The 15,580-nt window shown below is 39.9% G+C and overlaps 1 protein-coding gene across 1 annotated transcript in view; it reads left to right on the top strand.

The window, feature by feature from the left end:
- The first annotated feature begins 468 nt into the window (after window positions 1-468).
- The window catches only part of soga1 (suppressor of glucose, autophagy associated 1), an 89,498-nt gene continuing 74,386 nt past the window's right edge, over window positions 469-15,580 (top strand). Inside the window, exons 1-3 of the mRNA XM_024292835.2 lie at window positions 469-1,715; window positions 7,296-7,397; window positions 7,668-7,790. Coding sequence (XP_024148603.1) covers window positions 828-1,715; window positions 7,296-7,397; window positions 7,668-7,790 — 1,113 coding nt within the window. The 5' untranslated portion in view covers window positions 469-827. The remainder of the gene's footprint in view (window positions 1,716-7,295; window positions 7,398-7,667; window positions 7,791-15,580) is intronic.

The raw sequence follows: 15,580 nt of genomic DNA, 5'->3' as shown, positions 1-15,580 counted from the left end.
TGGGAAATTCCATTAAATGTAAGCTATAGCGGATGTTAGCTTTATGTGCTAAATTGATTTATATTTTTCATGAATCAATTGTTGATGTATTAAGCTTAAACCGATTTGAATCGATTAATTGAGTTTATTAACTCAGCCCTAGTCTCTGATGGTGTTGTGAATGTGGAGGAGGGTCGAATCCGGCCCGCGGGCCGTAGTTTGAGAACCCCTGCTATACAGGACAAAAATGACATATTTTAAAATACATTAATATTGCAATAAATTACAAGATATTTGTGCATTTTCGGCTCAGAAATACACATATAAAGGTGAATTAATATATTTGATTTTGTTTATTTATGATTTTCTACGTTTAATTTTAGATTTCAGTGGAGCTTTATGTATTATTTGAATGTCTTGCTTTGTGGCACATTTTTTCCTTTCTTGCATCCTGTCAAATCTGCAGTGGCGGCGACAGAGAACTGCAGATAAGAGGGTCGTCCGCTCCTCCACAGCTCCATCCCTTTATCTGGGCGGAGAGAGAGAGAGAAGGGGAGAGATAGTGACCAGCCTCGGTTCTTCCTCTCACCCACAATCCTCTCTGTGGAGGAGCCGGTCAGTCACTGCGGAGAAACCACAAAGGGAAGACGGGGATTCCTCTAAAACCGTTGGAGGAGGAAGCTGGATCGGAACCGGTGAATGTTTAGCACGTTTGGGACTTCCGGTTGGTCCTGTTGCGCCGCGCGCGCCCGTTCCCGCTGGACGTCTCCCCCTTTTGTCAACTTCTGCCGCCTCCAGCGAGTAGCGGCCGCCGTTTCGCCGTTATCGGGTGGTACCAAACGGAATGAATGACAAAAACAAAGGAGGTTGATGTCCAGAACTCTCCGACCCACCTCGCCTTCGCCTCGCCAAAGGAACGGAGACTCCATCTCCGGCAGAAGATGGACAGCGGAGGCGGGACGGAGAGCGACCGCCCCGACACCGCCGGGCTCCCGGCTGCGGCGCCCGTCCCGCCCCCGGGCGAGAAGAAAAAGATCCACCGGGCTCCGTCCCCCGCCAGACCGAAGGACGTGCCGGGCTGGTCGTTCACCAAGATCCGCGGGGGCATCGGGACCCCGACCCTCAGCGTGAAGCCCGGAGCCATCCACTTGGGCAGCCGCATTTCCAGGCGCAGTCCGGTGGGGAGTCTCGGTGCAAAGGACGGGAAGGCTGGCGGCAAAACAGCCGGTAAATCCTCCGGCGGGGCGTCCAAGGCTGCCAAAAGCAGCGGGGGGCGGAGGAAGGTGTCGGACGCCAGCACAGGGTCCGACGATTTATCCAAGGACTCTGGATGCGCGCCCGGGAAGCTGTCCCCGACCGACAGCAGCTCCGAGCTCTCGGACTGCGCCTCGGAGGAGAACAAGCTCTCCGCGGACGCCATGAGCAGCGACGCCGAGTCCCGGAGCAGCCGGGGCGAGAAGCCGGCCCGGGATGGCTGGCTGGCGGATGCAGCCAATCAGCGAGCGAGCGCCAGGTCCAGCACAGAGAGGGACAAGGACCGACTGTCCATGGGCACGGAGGCCGCGGAGGGGAGCGCATCCCCCGGCGAGGAGCGCTCGGTCACCTCGGTGGACAGCAGGGTTCCAGCCAGCACCTCCTTGGCCTTCTCAGACCTGACGGAGGAGTTCATGGACAGCATGCAGGAGGAGTTCATCAGGGAAATAGAGGAGCTCAGGTCTGAGAACGATTACCTCAAAGTAAGTGCTTCTTTTGATTTGTTTACTATCCAAATGTTGTTCTTTGGAGTTCATTTTATTAAAGATCCGTGTTTGTTCATGCACTTTTTTCAACATAAAACATTTAGACAACAGCTCAGTGGCCTTGTGGTCCGGCTAGAGTCTGGAAGGTCATGAGTTCAAATCCATGGTAAAGTCACAGCAAAGATTTAAAAAATGGGACCCAATGCCTCCATGCTTGGGGTCTGGGTAACTCATGTAGGGGTTTGATTCCCAGGGTTTGCAATGAGCTTCAGCCAGGGTGGGTTCTTCAGGCAAAACCCTTCACACTACTGCCCTGCTATGTAGCTATTAGGGGACTTAAGTATGTGCATGTCCCCAGCCCAGATAAAATACAGGGTTGTGTCAGGTTTGTGGAAGTAGGTTGGGTATCGATAATGATTTCCAGAAATGATTAGATTCCGATTATTTTCGATTCTTTCAAGCCTCTCAATTCAATTCAGTTTTAGACATTTATACACATTTGTTTAGAAATACATTAATAATCTACTATAGGTTTATGACATATTTATATAATCTGATCCAGTTCACATATTGTAAAATGTATCAGTGAAATAATGAGATTGTTAATATCATCCAGTGTTACATGGATTCTCTAAAGGAGAAGTTCTAACTAAAATGTTCAGATCATTAACATTGGAAACATTGTTCTGCTTCTCCTGGAGGACGTTTCAGTTTGGCCACTAGGTGGCGATCACGTTATTACATTACATTACACCTTATTCCAGAAGAAGAAGAAGTAATGAGCAAAAAACTGCTTTAGACCACAAATGGTTTCTTTGAAAAATATGTCCTTAAAAGAGTTCGGAAAGTTCATACCTGTGAGTTTATGAAGATGTTCATTTAGTCGGCGTTGTATGTTTAGGTCGGCCATCCTATGGGAAGTTCCGTTAAACGTTAGCATCAAGCTAGCGGACTTAAGCTTTATGTGCTAAATCGATTTTTAGTTTTATGAATTGATTATTGATCTTACCAAGTATCAATCTTTTGATTTCATTTGAAGAGTCTGTAAAATGTTATATTCGTCATCCTTCCTTCAGTGGTAGACAGCGGGCACGCGTTACGAGACTGGCTGTTGTGAGCACTAATGTGCCTGGCATCTAATTGAATTATTTTATTGTTTTTCTGTTGTTTACAACAATTTTGCACATAGAAGTGACACTGCTGTTCATGTTTTCTATTGTTAAAACTGAACTTTACAGATAACTCAAGTCAATGCTTGTCATTGTGAGTTATTTGAGATCATTTCTATCAGTTATCACAGTATCGCGATATCATCAATATCGTGAGCCTTCGCATCGTATCAGGAAGTACTCAGTGATTCCCAGCCCTACCTTTGATATTTAACTACCTAATACAACATTTGCTGCATTGACCTGATCCAATGTCTTTTATTTAAGAGTCATGTCAAAAGTTACAACCACTATTTAGAAAAAATGCTATTATTCTTGTAATTGTTATATTTTACTCATGCACAAAAACAATAACTTATTGATTTTTTTTATAATATTAGTGAAAGGAGTGTCATATTGTTGCAAGACTTTGTGGCTCCCGCTGAGTTGTGGTTAGTGAGAAATCGATCTGATTGGCTCTTTAAACGGTGAAGTCGAAAGGTGAATAAAATCGGGGGTTAAACCACCAAATGGTTCCTAAGCCTGACACCCCAGAGGATAGGTCAAATGTGGAGGACAAATGTGTCAAAGCTAATGGGACTTTTACTTCATATTTTGATAATTTTTCTACAGAAAAACAAACTAGTTTTGTCACAACAGTAGGACTAGAACTCCCAACTTTGCAGGCGTCAACTTCCAAAAGGTTTACCTGCTGTTCAAGTCTGCAGAAAGCTTTATTGATGCAGGGAGGGATCAATTTGGGAGCATGTTCTGAAGCTCTCACTGGCACTGACCAGACAAGCCATTAATTGTTGGAGATTGATTGGGTCTGGAGCTTTGCCATCATCAGCAGCACACACCCGCCTCTTTTCAGGGGAAGTGCTCGGCGTGATGCATACAAAGCGAAAACGTGCTAAAATGCTCCATCTGATAATGGGATCATTTGTTACAGGAGCTTTACCTCAGCTTTTCCTTTTCCAATGAGATCCTTAATCCTATCCCAAACTGACAATAGTCATTGGATTGTCATGTAAAGGTTTGTTTTGTGTGTCTTTTTCAACTTTTAATGAGATAATACCAATCAATCTTTAAGGTGTTCAAAGTGTTCTTTGCTTTGTCTCCCTGACTTATTCCAAGAATGTCGTCCTATGTTAGTCCTTCACTTTAAAGACACCTGTGTGCACGTTTGTTGTGCTTTACTTCCAGATTCATGTTTGGGTTCAGGGTGGAAACCGCTGACCTTTTGTGATGTGTCACAACTCCACCACACACAGCATGCAGTTAGATCTTCACACCGCTCGAACATGCTGGCAAACAGGCTTTTCTACTGCTGCAAACACACAAATGACTCTGTGAGGGGACAGTCTACAAGAGTCACAAGTTCAGTTGGATAATAAATTAAATCTTGACTTTGACCCACATGGTTTGATTCACACAGATTCAATGTTTGGCGTTTAAGCATGTGGATACAATTTCAGAACAAAGACAAGCTTCTGTGACGCTTTTAGCAAGCTCCACTTTGATTCTTTTCAGTCTCCCTTCGATGAAAGTGACGTGTGAGTTTTTAACATGCATGTGTGGTGTTTTTCTCATGAAAGACAACAAATCTAATAAGAAATATATATATATATTTTTTTGCATTTCTGAGTATTTTTTCTTTTAAATCTCTCTCAAAGTCTTATGGCTGGACATTACCGATATTACTTGAGTTTTTTTTATGTATCAGCGGTGAAGATTTACGCTAGCAAGACACAGAGCTATCATAATCAGACAGGGGGGGCAGAGGCGAAGATCCAAAAGCCACGCCCCCTCAGAAGAGATTTTGGAAACAGAGGCTTTAGATCAACATGAAAAATGGCTTTAAGACTTTAGGTTGTGGGATTTTGGTTAAAAACTTCATTATCTTAATTAAAACACTAATGGGAACATTTTTTTATGAAAAAATGCCAAAGTGGGACTTTAAACCCACAAAAGCCTAGAAATAATAATAATAAAAAAAACACTAAGGTTGAGTCCAAATTCCCCCCTGATCACTATATAGTGCATTCGCTATGTTTTAGTGCTGTCTGAATCTACTAATTCCAAATCGAGTCCACTCAAAATTTCCCAGAAGTCTTTGCGAAAAACTAGGGTGCTTCGATGCTCACTAGATTAAGCGGATATAGACCACAATGCATTGTGGTCGAACAATTTCGAACAGAAAAACGTGTTTAAATGCAATATTTGAATAAACCATCCACATTTTCACCATCAGAACACAGTGGAATCATAAACAAACCCCGTGAAATGTTCGTTTTAATTTGATTCTCACTTCCTGAAATCAATGACCTCATATTCAGCTTTTGTGTCCAAATGACCTTTAAAATCCAGTGCACTACATAGTGTTTTAGTAGTTAGGGATTAGGGGGGAATTCGGACACAACCTAAAAATTAAGAAGGATGTATCAGAGATCTTTGATGTCCCAAAGTAATGAACCTGCAGCATCTGAGCTCACACACTAACATAGTGTTTCTGGGATTCATTTGTAGAAAGCTGCAGTCAAGATACATGAAAAGAGGAGTGTAATGACTGCAGAAGCATGGATTCATTTTCACGTTTAGCGTGTCACCTCTGTGAAAGCGGATTGGTTGATTTCTTCTCCTGACTGGCTGGTTGCTCACATGACAACCAATTTTCCACCGTTCCATCTTAGCTCAGAAAATCGGGTCAGAGGATCAGCTCTGGGTCTCATCACATTAACTTCTGATTATTCAGTTTCTAGCCCTTTTTTAATTGTATTTATTATAAAGTCTGTTATTTCCTTGATGATATTTTGTTATTTCATATATTTTCTCTTCGTTTTGCCCTCTTTAAATCATTTCCCTTTTCCTCGTTTGATCTTTCGTCACTTTTTCGTAGGCCTCCTTTAATTCCCACGCGTCCGTCATCGTCCTTCTCCTGCAGATGTGCCGTAGTAGTTGGCGATGCTTCTTAATGCGGATGTTTTAGCTTATCAGCAAACTTCCTTCCTACACAAGACTCCGTAATCAAGCGCACCCACACGGCTGCTTATCCCTCATAGATTAATTGTCAAAATGTAAATGCTTATCATCCAGTGTGCAGGAGGGCTGGCTGTGCCTCCACCTGCTTTCGTATTCCATGCACACATCCCAGGAGTGGGTTGTAGCTTGCTGCAGAACTCTGCAGAAGCTGACCCACATTTGCCGCTGTAGTAGATGATGACAGCACTACTATTACTACTACAGCTCCTTTTACTATGTCTCATTAACACGCATGCATAGATGCAAAGGTTTTTGTTTAAACGTCATCTTGGATATAGTGTATTCTTTAATGGTTGAAGATTGTATTGCTGAAACTTTTATATTCCTAGCACTGCATCTTAAAAATGAATCAAAGGGATGAGGCAAGTGTTGCTGATGGGCTGAGATGAATAATTGATCTGTATTTGTCTAAAAAAACAGGGGGTGTAGCAACACTGGTGTAAATTAATTGTACTGGATAGTTTTTTTTGTAAGTTTCAAGGATTTTTGGCTTTATTTACTTAATATAGTTGCAGTGTTGAATCTTACAGACCTTCTTTGAAAACCTTATTTTTATCAGATTTAGTGATATTAATATCAGGTCTGAGTCGATAAAATCAATCAACTGATTTAAGTTGTTTAATAGATCAACAACCAATCCATATAAATATATATCAATTTAGCAAAAATTTGCTAGCCTGATGCTAACGTTTAATGGAATTTCCATAGGAAGGCTAATGCTAACGCTCGGTTGACGTAAACATACATTGTTGACTAAATGAAGATCTTTATAAACTCACAAGCATGAATTTTCAAAACTCTTTTTATGAACTATTTTTTTAAAGTAACTATTTATTGTCTAAAACTTCATTTTTTCCTCATACTTTCTTCTTCTACTGGAATAAAGTGTAATGCTATAGTGCGATCGCCACCTAGTGGCCAAACTGAAACGTCCTCCAGGAGAAGCGGAACAATGTTTACAATGTTAATGATCTGAACATTTTTTTAGAACTTCTGCTTTAGAAAATTCATGTAACACTGTAAGATATTAACAATCTCATTATTTCACTGATACATTTTACAGTATGTGAACTGTATCAGATGAATATAAATATATTAAAATCAGATACTAGATTATTAATGTATTTCTAAAAGAATATGTATAAATGTGTAAACTCAAAATTGAATTGAATCAAAGTGATTGGATCGAAAGAATTGGAAAAAATAAATCAATAAAAACATCAGAATTGATTCCACTCTCTCGAATTGAATTGTTTCTGGAAGTTATTATCGATACCCAGCCCTATTGAATATGATCTCTTTACAATTTTTAATATAAACTATCCATTGTTTAACAGTGTATGTTTGCTTTTATGTTGTGTCAATAATAATTCCGTCCCATTTCCAGGACGAGATGGAGGGACTGAGGTCTGAGATGCTGGAGATGAGGGACATGTACATGGAGGAAGATGTTTACCAGCTGCAGGAGCTTCGGCAGCAGCTAGAGCAGGTATGAGGCGTATTTCTAAATCTTCATTTATTGTTTTGGCTTAGAAATGTAACAATAAGTTGAATTAAAATGGAAAATTTAACTGAACATCCCAAAAGCATCTAGTTTATGTATTTAAGATTGATTTATTTATATTTTATTTTTTACTTTTAAGCAGATTAAAACAGCAATAATGTCAATCTGTGTTTTCTTTAAATTTCTCTTTATTTCCTAATACACATTGTCAGTTATAAGACAGATGATGTTTTTCTGTTTCTGTCTCCTATCAAGGCAAACAAGACCTGCCGAATCCTGCAGTACCGCCTGCGAAAAGTAGAGCGGCGCTCTCTCAGAGTGGCCCAAACAGGCCAGGTGGACGGAGAACTGATAAGGACGCTGGAACAAGACGTCAAAGTAAGAACCCTGAACTGAAGTGGAAAATAGTAAAAGTACTGATGAAATATGGAGATGTGAGCTGAGAGCTTCGTATGGATGATCGATTGAGTTCCTTTTACTGAATAACAGGTGTGTGTATTAGCAAGAGTCTGGTGATACGATACATATCCTGATACGTGTCTCACAATACGATACGTATCACGATATATCTCAAGACTGTACCAGAACAATTTTATCACTTTTCTTTCTAGAGTATGACTTGGAAAAAAACTTTACTTGAATATTGATATTGGTCGCAAGATAGAGCTGGTCAAAGTGTGCTGTGCGGCCAACTACCGGTCGGTTTAGCGAGAAAACAAAAGTAAGACGCTGACAGGCCCTCATAAACAATAAATGAAATATCGTCTTGTCAGAATACTAAATCGATACAAGTATCGCCAAATGAAATATCGTGATATTTTCCCTACACGCCTACTGAATAAAGACTGATCACTAGGCTGCACAGTGGTTAGTGCTCTTGCCTCACAGCAAGAAGGTTCTGGTTGGAATCCTAACTGGGACCCTTCTGTATGGAGTTTGTTCTCCTCGTGCATGTGCGGTTTTCTCCAGGAACTCAAGCTTCTTCTTTCAGTCCAAAGTCATGCTTCATAGGTTGATTAGTATCTCTAAATGGTCCCTAGGTGTGGATGTGAGTGTGTCGCCCTGCAAATTGGTGACCTGTTCAGGGTTTATTTGCCTGATAGTTGCCGTGTGGGCTCTATATCCGCCCCGTGACCCCGAAAGGGATATGGTGGATTCTAAAAGTGAATGGATGGGAAGTTGTTCATCCAAGCTAATTCACAACGCGGCCGGCCCGGCAGAGGCGTCAAGTTTCAGTGTTAAGTCAATGTAATGATGCGAAATGCTGGGGCGCGATTGACCCGGCACATCAACCAATCAGGGACTCGGCTCTGGGCAACGTGACGTTTTCAGTGACTAGATCAAAGGGTAGAAATAAACATTCAAGATGGCGGCTCGATGGGAGGATTTTCGTCATGAACTTCCATCCATTTTCTCAACCCACCGGGCCGCTGGGTTCTTAGAAACTGTCCCAGTTGCTGTTGGGTGAAGGTGGGATACACAAATGTGCTTTATATTCATAAAATATATATCCAATCAAACAGTTGTGTTCTGTTTGCATGATTTGTTTTTTTCTAGACCACTTTTGTGTGTTTTTTTTGGCAGGTTTATGGCCAATTTGGTTCAGTACGTTGAACCAATGTTATCATTGGTTTGTTTTTTCATCTTGGACTTGTTGATACATTGCCTTAGAAATGGTAATCGGTGTGTTGAGACTGCTTTGGATTATGAACATATTCATCTTTAGTTCAACCAAAGAAAAACACGCTAACACAAAACTGAACTTGCACTGCTGCACTGCTTCAGATGGCGCTCACACAGCAGTCATTTGAGGAATCCTAAATAAAAGAAGGTTTTCACATAAACACACTCTGCTCCGGGTAAACTTTAGAACTCAACCAGGACCGTAGTTGTTCTCCGTGAAATTCACCGCATTCCTGCAATGCTTTCCATGTTGATGAAGACACAAAGAGGCCTTTATGCACGTTCAGAGCGAGACAGGCCTTTCAGCATGCTGCTGCTGCTGTCTGTCTCTCAGCTGCTGTCTCACCATCTGGATGGCAGACAGAAGGAAAAGGATGAGCGTACATGTCAGAGTGACCCTCCCTCCTTTAGCTGAGGGGGTTTGGTCTTTGTTTGAAAATTCAAACGAGCCAATCAGATTGAGAATATAAAGTGGGGACTTTCTGTAGTTTTTTTTTTTTTTTTTATCAGTTATTTGCAGTTTTAGTTTATGTTCTGGATCCCACATAAGGGCAAGTCTTTGTCAGTAGAGAAAGATGACCCCAAACTGGAAGGAAATCCTCAGCTGAGAGGCGAACCTGAGCCGACTGTGTGCGTCTCTCACAAAAACGTGGCCGATTATGTCTTCCTCACAGCCCGCAGCTCAAGTTACACATTGTGGTTGTGTGTACATGTGTGTGCCTGCTTGTGTTAGTGCATTAAGCCCTTTATAAGCTCCCATTTGGTGATTCTCATATTCACTCCCCCGTTCATTCTCTTCATTAGCCTCCCTCACTCCCACTGCGGTGACTCAGCTGGGCAGGAACATCTCTTTAATGCTGCCTAAGTGAATGACAATGACTATCAACTACACAACTGTAGAACACAACTATAAAGACTTAGAGAGCATGCATCAGATTTTTGATGCAAAAGTGTATTAGAATTCTTGTCAAATAGGAAAACAAATCACCATTTTAATGTAGTATTCTCATAGAAATGTCTTACAATTTGCAATATTTTTTTTGGTTGCATTTTTATACACTTCACTTATGCTTGACTGGGTGCACAGAAGCTGGCAATTTAAGTGTAACATGTCTTAACAATGTCATCATCCAAGACCAGATTCATCAGACGTCTATTCTTGTGGCATTATACACTTATACTCTCAGTTATATAGCTGATGTTGTCACAAACGGGCAGACACATGCAGCAGGTTCATTACTTCAGACAGGAACTAAGCACAGCTAAAAGTCCACAAAGCTGGATCAGGGTCAGACAGGCAGAAGTCAATATGAGCATGAGATCATCCAAGAAGAGAGTAAAGATTTCAGAGTCCACGCCAGGGTCAGGGTAGGCGGCAAGCAATCAGAGAATAAGCAGATAACCAGATAGAAACGCTCAGTAATGCAGGTAGTGTGGCACAAACAATACTTCACACTGAGTGTGGTTCTGTGTGCTGCTTAAGAAGCAGGTGGGTGATTTTTAGATTGGAGACAGCTGATCAGCATCCAGGAACTGTGCGCTGGGGCTGCTGGGAGATGGAGTGCAGTGAGTACTCTGGAGATTGCTCTCTCCTGACAGATGTATTAGCTAAAATCATTCACTGTTAAATGGATTTATACCTATAAATCAACTTAAACTTTAAATAACTTTTAATATTTTACTCTCCATAAAAATATATTTTGTCAAAATTCTACAAGTTAGAAATTACAACAAACGTACGTTCCATTTTTATGACTTGCATTCCCTTAATTTGCAGCCACTCTTCTCTATGGTCCTCCAAGGACTCGGACAACCCAAAATCCTGCAGCATTTGAATGCATCACGCTTATATGGGTGTGTGTGACTAAGACTTACGCTTATTTTTTGGTATTTTTTGTAGCCACATTAAGAACTCAAAACACTTCAGTGTTGCTCATGTTGGAATATTTTGAATTTATTAAGTATTAAAGTTGTTCTGGTGTAATAAATCTGTTACCTAGAAAAATCTATTACATTTGTTTTCAATACATTCTATTGGATACATGTATTTTTGAATCATTCAAGCAGTTTTAAATACAAGAGGTAATATATATATTATTTTTTGCAGTAAGTTGTAATTAGAAAATGTTACACAATCTAAATAGAAGTAAATCAGTTAGTTATTTTTTTCCTCACAAAGCAGCACTGTCTGTGTTGACCAAAGCCAGTTTTAGCACCTCGTGGTCTGAATTGACCTTAACTCGTTTAGCAGCTCTGTCCTGAGCTGCTTTGGTAAAGTGGCTTAACTACTGTCAGGGCTTCAGCTTTCAGATTTGATGAGTCACTCACACGCAAATGCAACCAAATCAGCAGATATACACGCTTGAAGCCGTCCGTCTCCCTCACGCCCTTACTTTGTCTTTCCCCTCTTTTCCTGTGTGTCACGTTGTTCTCTCTCGCGGTTGATGAAAGTGGTTTTACTGGTGAAATGAAGAGCAAACGTTCATGTGCTTCATTTTTTGTGAACCGCTTTGTCACATGCCTTTTCTTGGACCGGTTTACACATCTCTGCTGGTTAACGTCTGACTTTTTGACAATAAGTGTGTCTGTGTACTTGCATGGGGCTTCCACAGCTGCCTCAGTGTCCATGAGAAATTCCCTCATCACTTCCTGTCCGCTCACACACTTCTGTCATTCCCACAGGCTGCAGACATCTGGACACGCTCACACACACACATGAAGAAAGGAAATACTTGTTTGATTTCTCATGAGGTAATAGTTAGTTTCCACAGATGATTAGTTGTCTAAACGTTCGGATTATATCTGAACTTTTCAGGAGAACTTTTAAGCTTCACTTTTTGCCAGAAACTTGAGTTAAAAACGTTATCCTTCATCCTTGCTGTGTTCAACTCTCCTTCCTCTTTCAGTTTCAAATATTTTTTTCACTTCCAACTCTTTTTTTCCATTTACGAATCTGAAAGTTTCAGTTACAAAACTTTTGGCCCCGTTGTGGCGCATTGGGGCGGGGCTAACACGAGGACCAATCAAAATGAGGGGGGTAACTTCAGTTCCGATGCGTTCACTGACTCTGAGAACTGTAATAATTACGATCAGAAAACGGCTCTTTAGTCTGTACTATCATAGTCGGACATTGTCCCAAGACGGGTGTAAAAATCAGAGTTTTTCGCACGCGTCCAAAACACAGTTCTAACTCTTATGATTTCATATTTGATATGACCTCATTGATTTTGATTGGTCCTCGTGTTAGCCCCGCCCCAATGCGCCACAACGGGGAAAAAAGTTTAGTAACTGAAACTGTCAGATTCGTAGAGGAAAAAAAAGAGCTGAAATTGAAAAAAAAGATTTGAAACTGAAAATAAGTTTATTTTTGAATAGCAAAAAGTTTTGGACATTTATATTTTTTTTGACCAACCACCAATATTCTTTTCAATTTAATTTATTTGGGTTTCAAATATTATTGGCCCTGATTCAGCTCCATAAAAAACAGATCCTTTTTAAGTGTGTCCAAACAGGACGGTTTCATGAAAGTATCTAAAGTATTTATGTTTATGTTCAATGTGACATTGAACATTTCTGCACACATTTAGAGAACTGAAACACAGATGATGTCAGTCGTGGGTTAAAGTCCCCCATGACAATTAAAAAAAAAAGTGTTCCCATTAGTGTTTTAATTATGATCATGAAGTTTTTACCCAAAATCCCACAACCTAAATGTCTTAAAAAGTCATTTTTAATGTTGATCTGAAGCCTCTGTTTCCAAAATCTCCTCTGAGGGGGCGTGGCCTTTGGAGCAGAACAGCCCCGCCCTGATTCCCCTCCCCCCCAGTCTGATCATGGCAGCTTTCTGGACTTTAAATTTCCTCACTGACTCTTTTCTCCCTAAAGAAACTTTCCAAATATGTTTATTGTTTGGTTTTTGTATGTAGCCATCCAGTTAGCCTTGCTAGTTAGCTTCTTTACGTCACATGACCCAGACGGATGTTGTGGATAGAATCCGGAGGGCTTTCAAAATAAAACTTCCTTCAGGATCAGAAAATTGTTCTGGGCCACTGCGTTAAATTGCATTCTAAATTAAAAAAAACTAAATGAAAGCTAATATACTTGTGATACAAAAAAAAGAATATTTATAAATAAAAGTAAGCCTATATCAAGGGAAGGACATTCCACATTATGGAGGCTGCAGCAGCGCCTGATCAGCTGACCTGACTGATTGAGATGGTAAGGAGGGGCAAAACCATTAGGCGCTTTTAAAGCATATAAAATAATCTCAGGATAAATCCTAAAATGCACGAGCAACTAGTTGAGGGAGATTAAGTCACTGAAATCTGAATGTATTTTTGTGTTGTGGTAAAAATGACATCTGAGCCAAGTGGTTACTGAGGAAGGAAATAGCGTCTGTAAGTCGTCTGGATAGAAATGTATACATATTAGCAATCTGGAAATAGCTGGATTTGACCACTTCCCCTGATTTAACAAACGCATTTAACCCTTTAACACGTGCGGCGTTGCTGGTGACGCTTCAACACAAAATCTTTACCGAAATGTAACTTTTCAACTGTTACCAATATAATTCCAGTAGATTCTGAAGGAGAAAAGCGGCTCGACGAGCCGCTTTTCTCCTTCAGAATCTGCTGGAATTATTGTGCTAACAATTAAAAAATTACAGTAAATCAAAAAACATACACAATTTTCTTAAATTTGAGTTTAAGTCTTATTTTGATAACATTTTAATCATAGTGGCACCATTTCTAATTTTTATCTTTTGTTTGCAGTTCAACCGTCTCCATAAAAATGCGACTTCTTAACCTTCAGAGAGCCAACTCTAAAAACATTTCGTTTTGACATTCCATACATGCATTTTGAAGATATGAGTAGAATGTTCTCATGGTCTTAGACTCACACCGGGGCTGTCTAAGTCGGAAGCAGCAGAGCTGACGGTCATCAGGGAGCCTCTCCTCTGTGTTTCAGGCTGAGCTCACTCTAACACATGCACATGCTGCACACCTACACATTCAAGTACAAACTAATGCCCCACCTCATCTTATACTTACTGAAAGCTGTTTCTCCACCATAACAACAGCAAATGTGGTTTAGCATTGTCTTTATATATGCAAAAAGCAATGAAAATAGTAAAATTACATTCAAATATTTTTAAAATCACATTAAAACGAGAGAAATATAACATACTGATAACTGTGCAAGTAGTGTGTCAGCGTTTAAGCGATTTTGGTCTAAAAATGTTTAGCACTTGTACTTTTGTCATTCATGTCTTTTACACAATTTAAGGTTTTATGCAATTTTTTCTCCAAGAAATTCTTTAAATTATTTGTGCAGTTTGGAACCTATGAAATATTGGTATCAATTGTAAAGGAGGTTCAGGACATTAATACTACTGACGTTTTTAAGGCTAATTTTGAGCTTAGCCAATATTTTAGCAACATGCTAATGTTGTTTTTTTTTTTGCTAACTAGGCATCAACTGAGGTTTTTTTGTGGCTATTCTTGAGTGTAGCTAATATTTTAGCAACATGCTAAAGTTTTTTGCTAATTTGGCATTTACTGAGGTTTTCTTGTTACTATTTTTGAGTTAAGCTAATATTCTTGTAATATGCGAACGTTTATGATTAATTTGGCAACTACTGAGTTATTTTGGCTGTTCTTGGGTGAAAGGCTTTTGGCTAATTTGACATTAAATGAGGCTTTTTTTAGCTATTCTTGAGTGTAGCTAATATTTTAACAACATGCTAACACTTTTGCTAATTTGACATTTACTGAGGCCTTTTTTAAAAATATTCTTGAGTGTAGCTAATTTTTTAACAACATGCTAATGTTTTTGGCTAATTTGACACCTACTGAGGCCTTTTTCTTTGCCATTCTTGAGTGTAGCTAATATTTTAACTACTTGTTAACATTTTGGACTAATTTGACATCTTCTGAGGTTTTTTGGTTGTAAAGTTAATTTTTTGGAAATATGCTAATGTTTTAAGCTAATTTGGCATTTACTGAGTTTTTTTTTCATTTAGTCAATATTTTAGCAACCTGCTAGCTTTTTCTGATAATTTAACTTCTAATAAGGTTTTATTTAAGGAAAAACTTAAGCAACTTTAGCATTTTGCATACAGCATCAGACTTTAAGCAAATCCCTTCAGCAAATAAAGTAAATTGCTTCTGCATCTTCAGCAACCACTTTCAGCACTAAGCATTCACACTTGCATTATTGTAGGTAATGCAACTTTTCTAGTTTTATTTGATTCTATTGCAGTTTTAAAGGTTTAACTCTCCTTTACTTCCTTCCATCTCCATCCTTCTGTCCACAGATAGTTGATCACAGCCTGAACTAGAACAGCTGTCATTCCACAGCTCTCTCTCTCTGTCTTTTTCTCTCACGCCACTTTTATTTATAGGCACAAAGAAAAACATCTGTGACGTCACATCCTCTCAGAGGGAACAGTACTTAGAACCCATAATGTAGTTGGATATATTAAA

Source organism: Oryzias melastigma, linkage group LG7, assembly GCF_002922805.2.
Source record: "Oryzias melastigma strain HK-1 linkage group LG7, ASM292280v2, whole genome shotgun sequence".
Lineage (NCBI taxonomy): Eukaryota > Metazoa > Chordata > Actinopteri > Beloniformes > Adrianichthyidae > Oryzias > Oryzias melastigma.
This window is presented reverse-complemented; position numbering and strand designations above follow the sequence as displayed.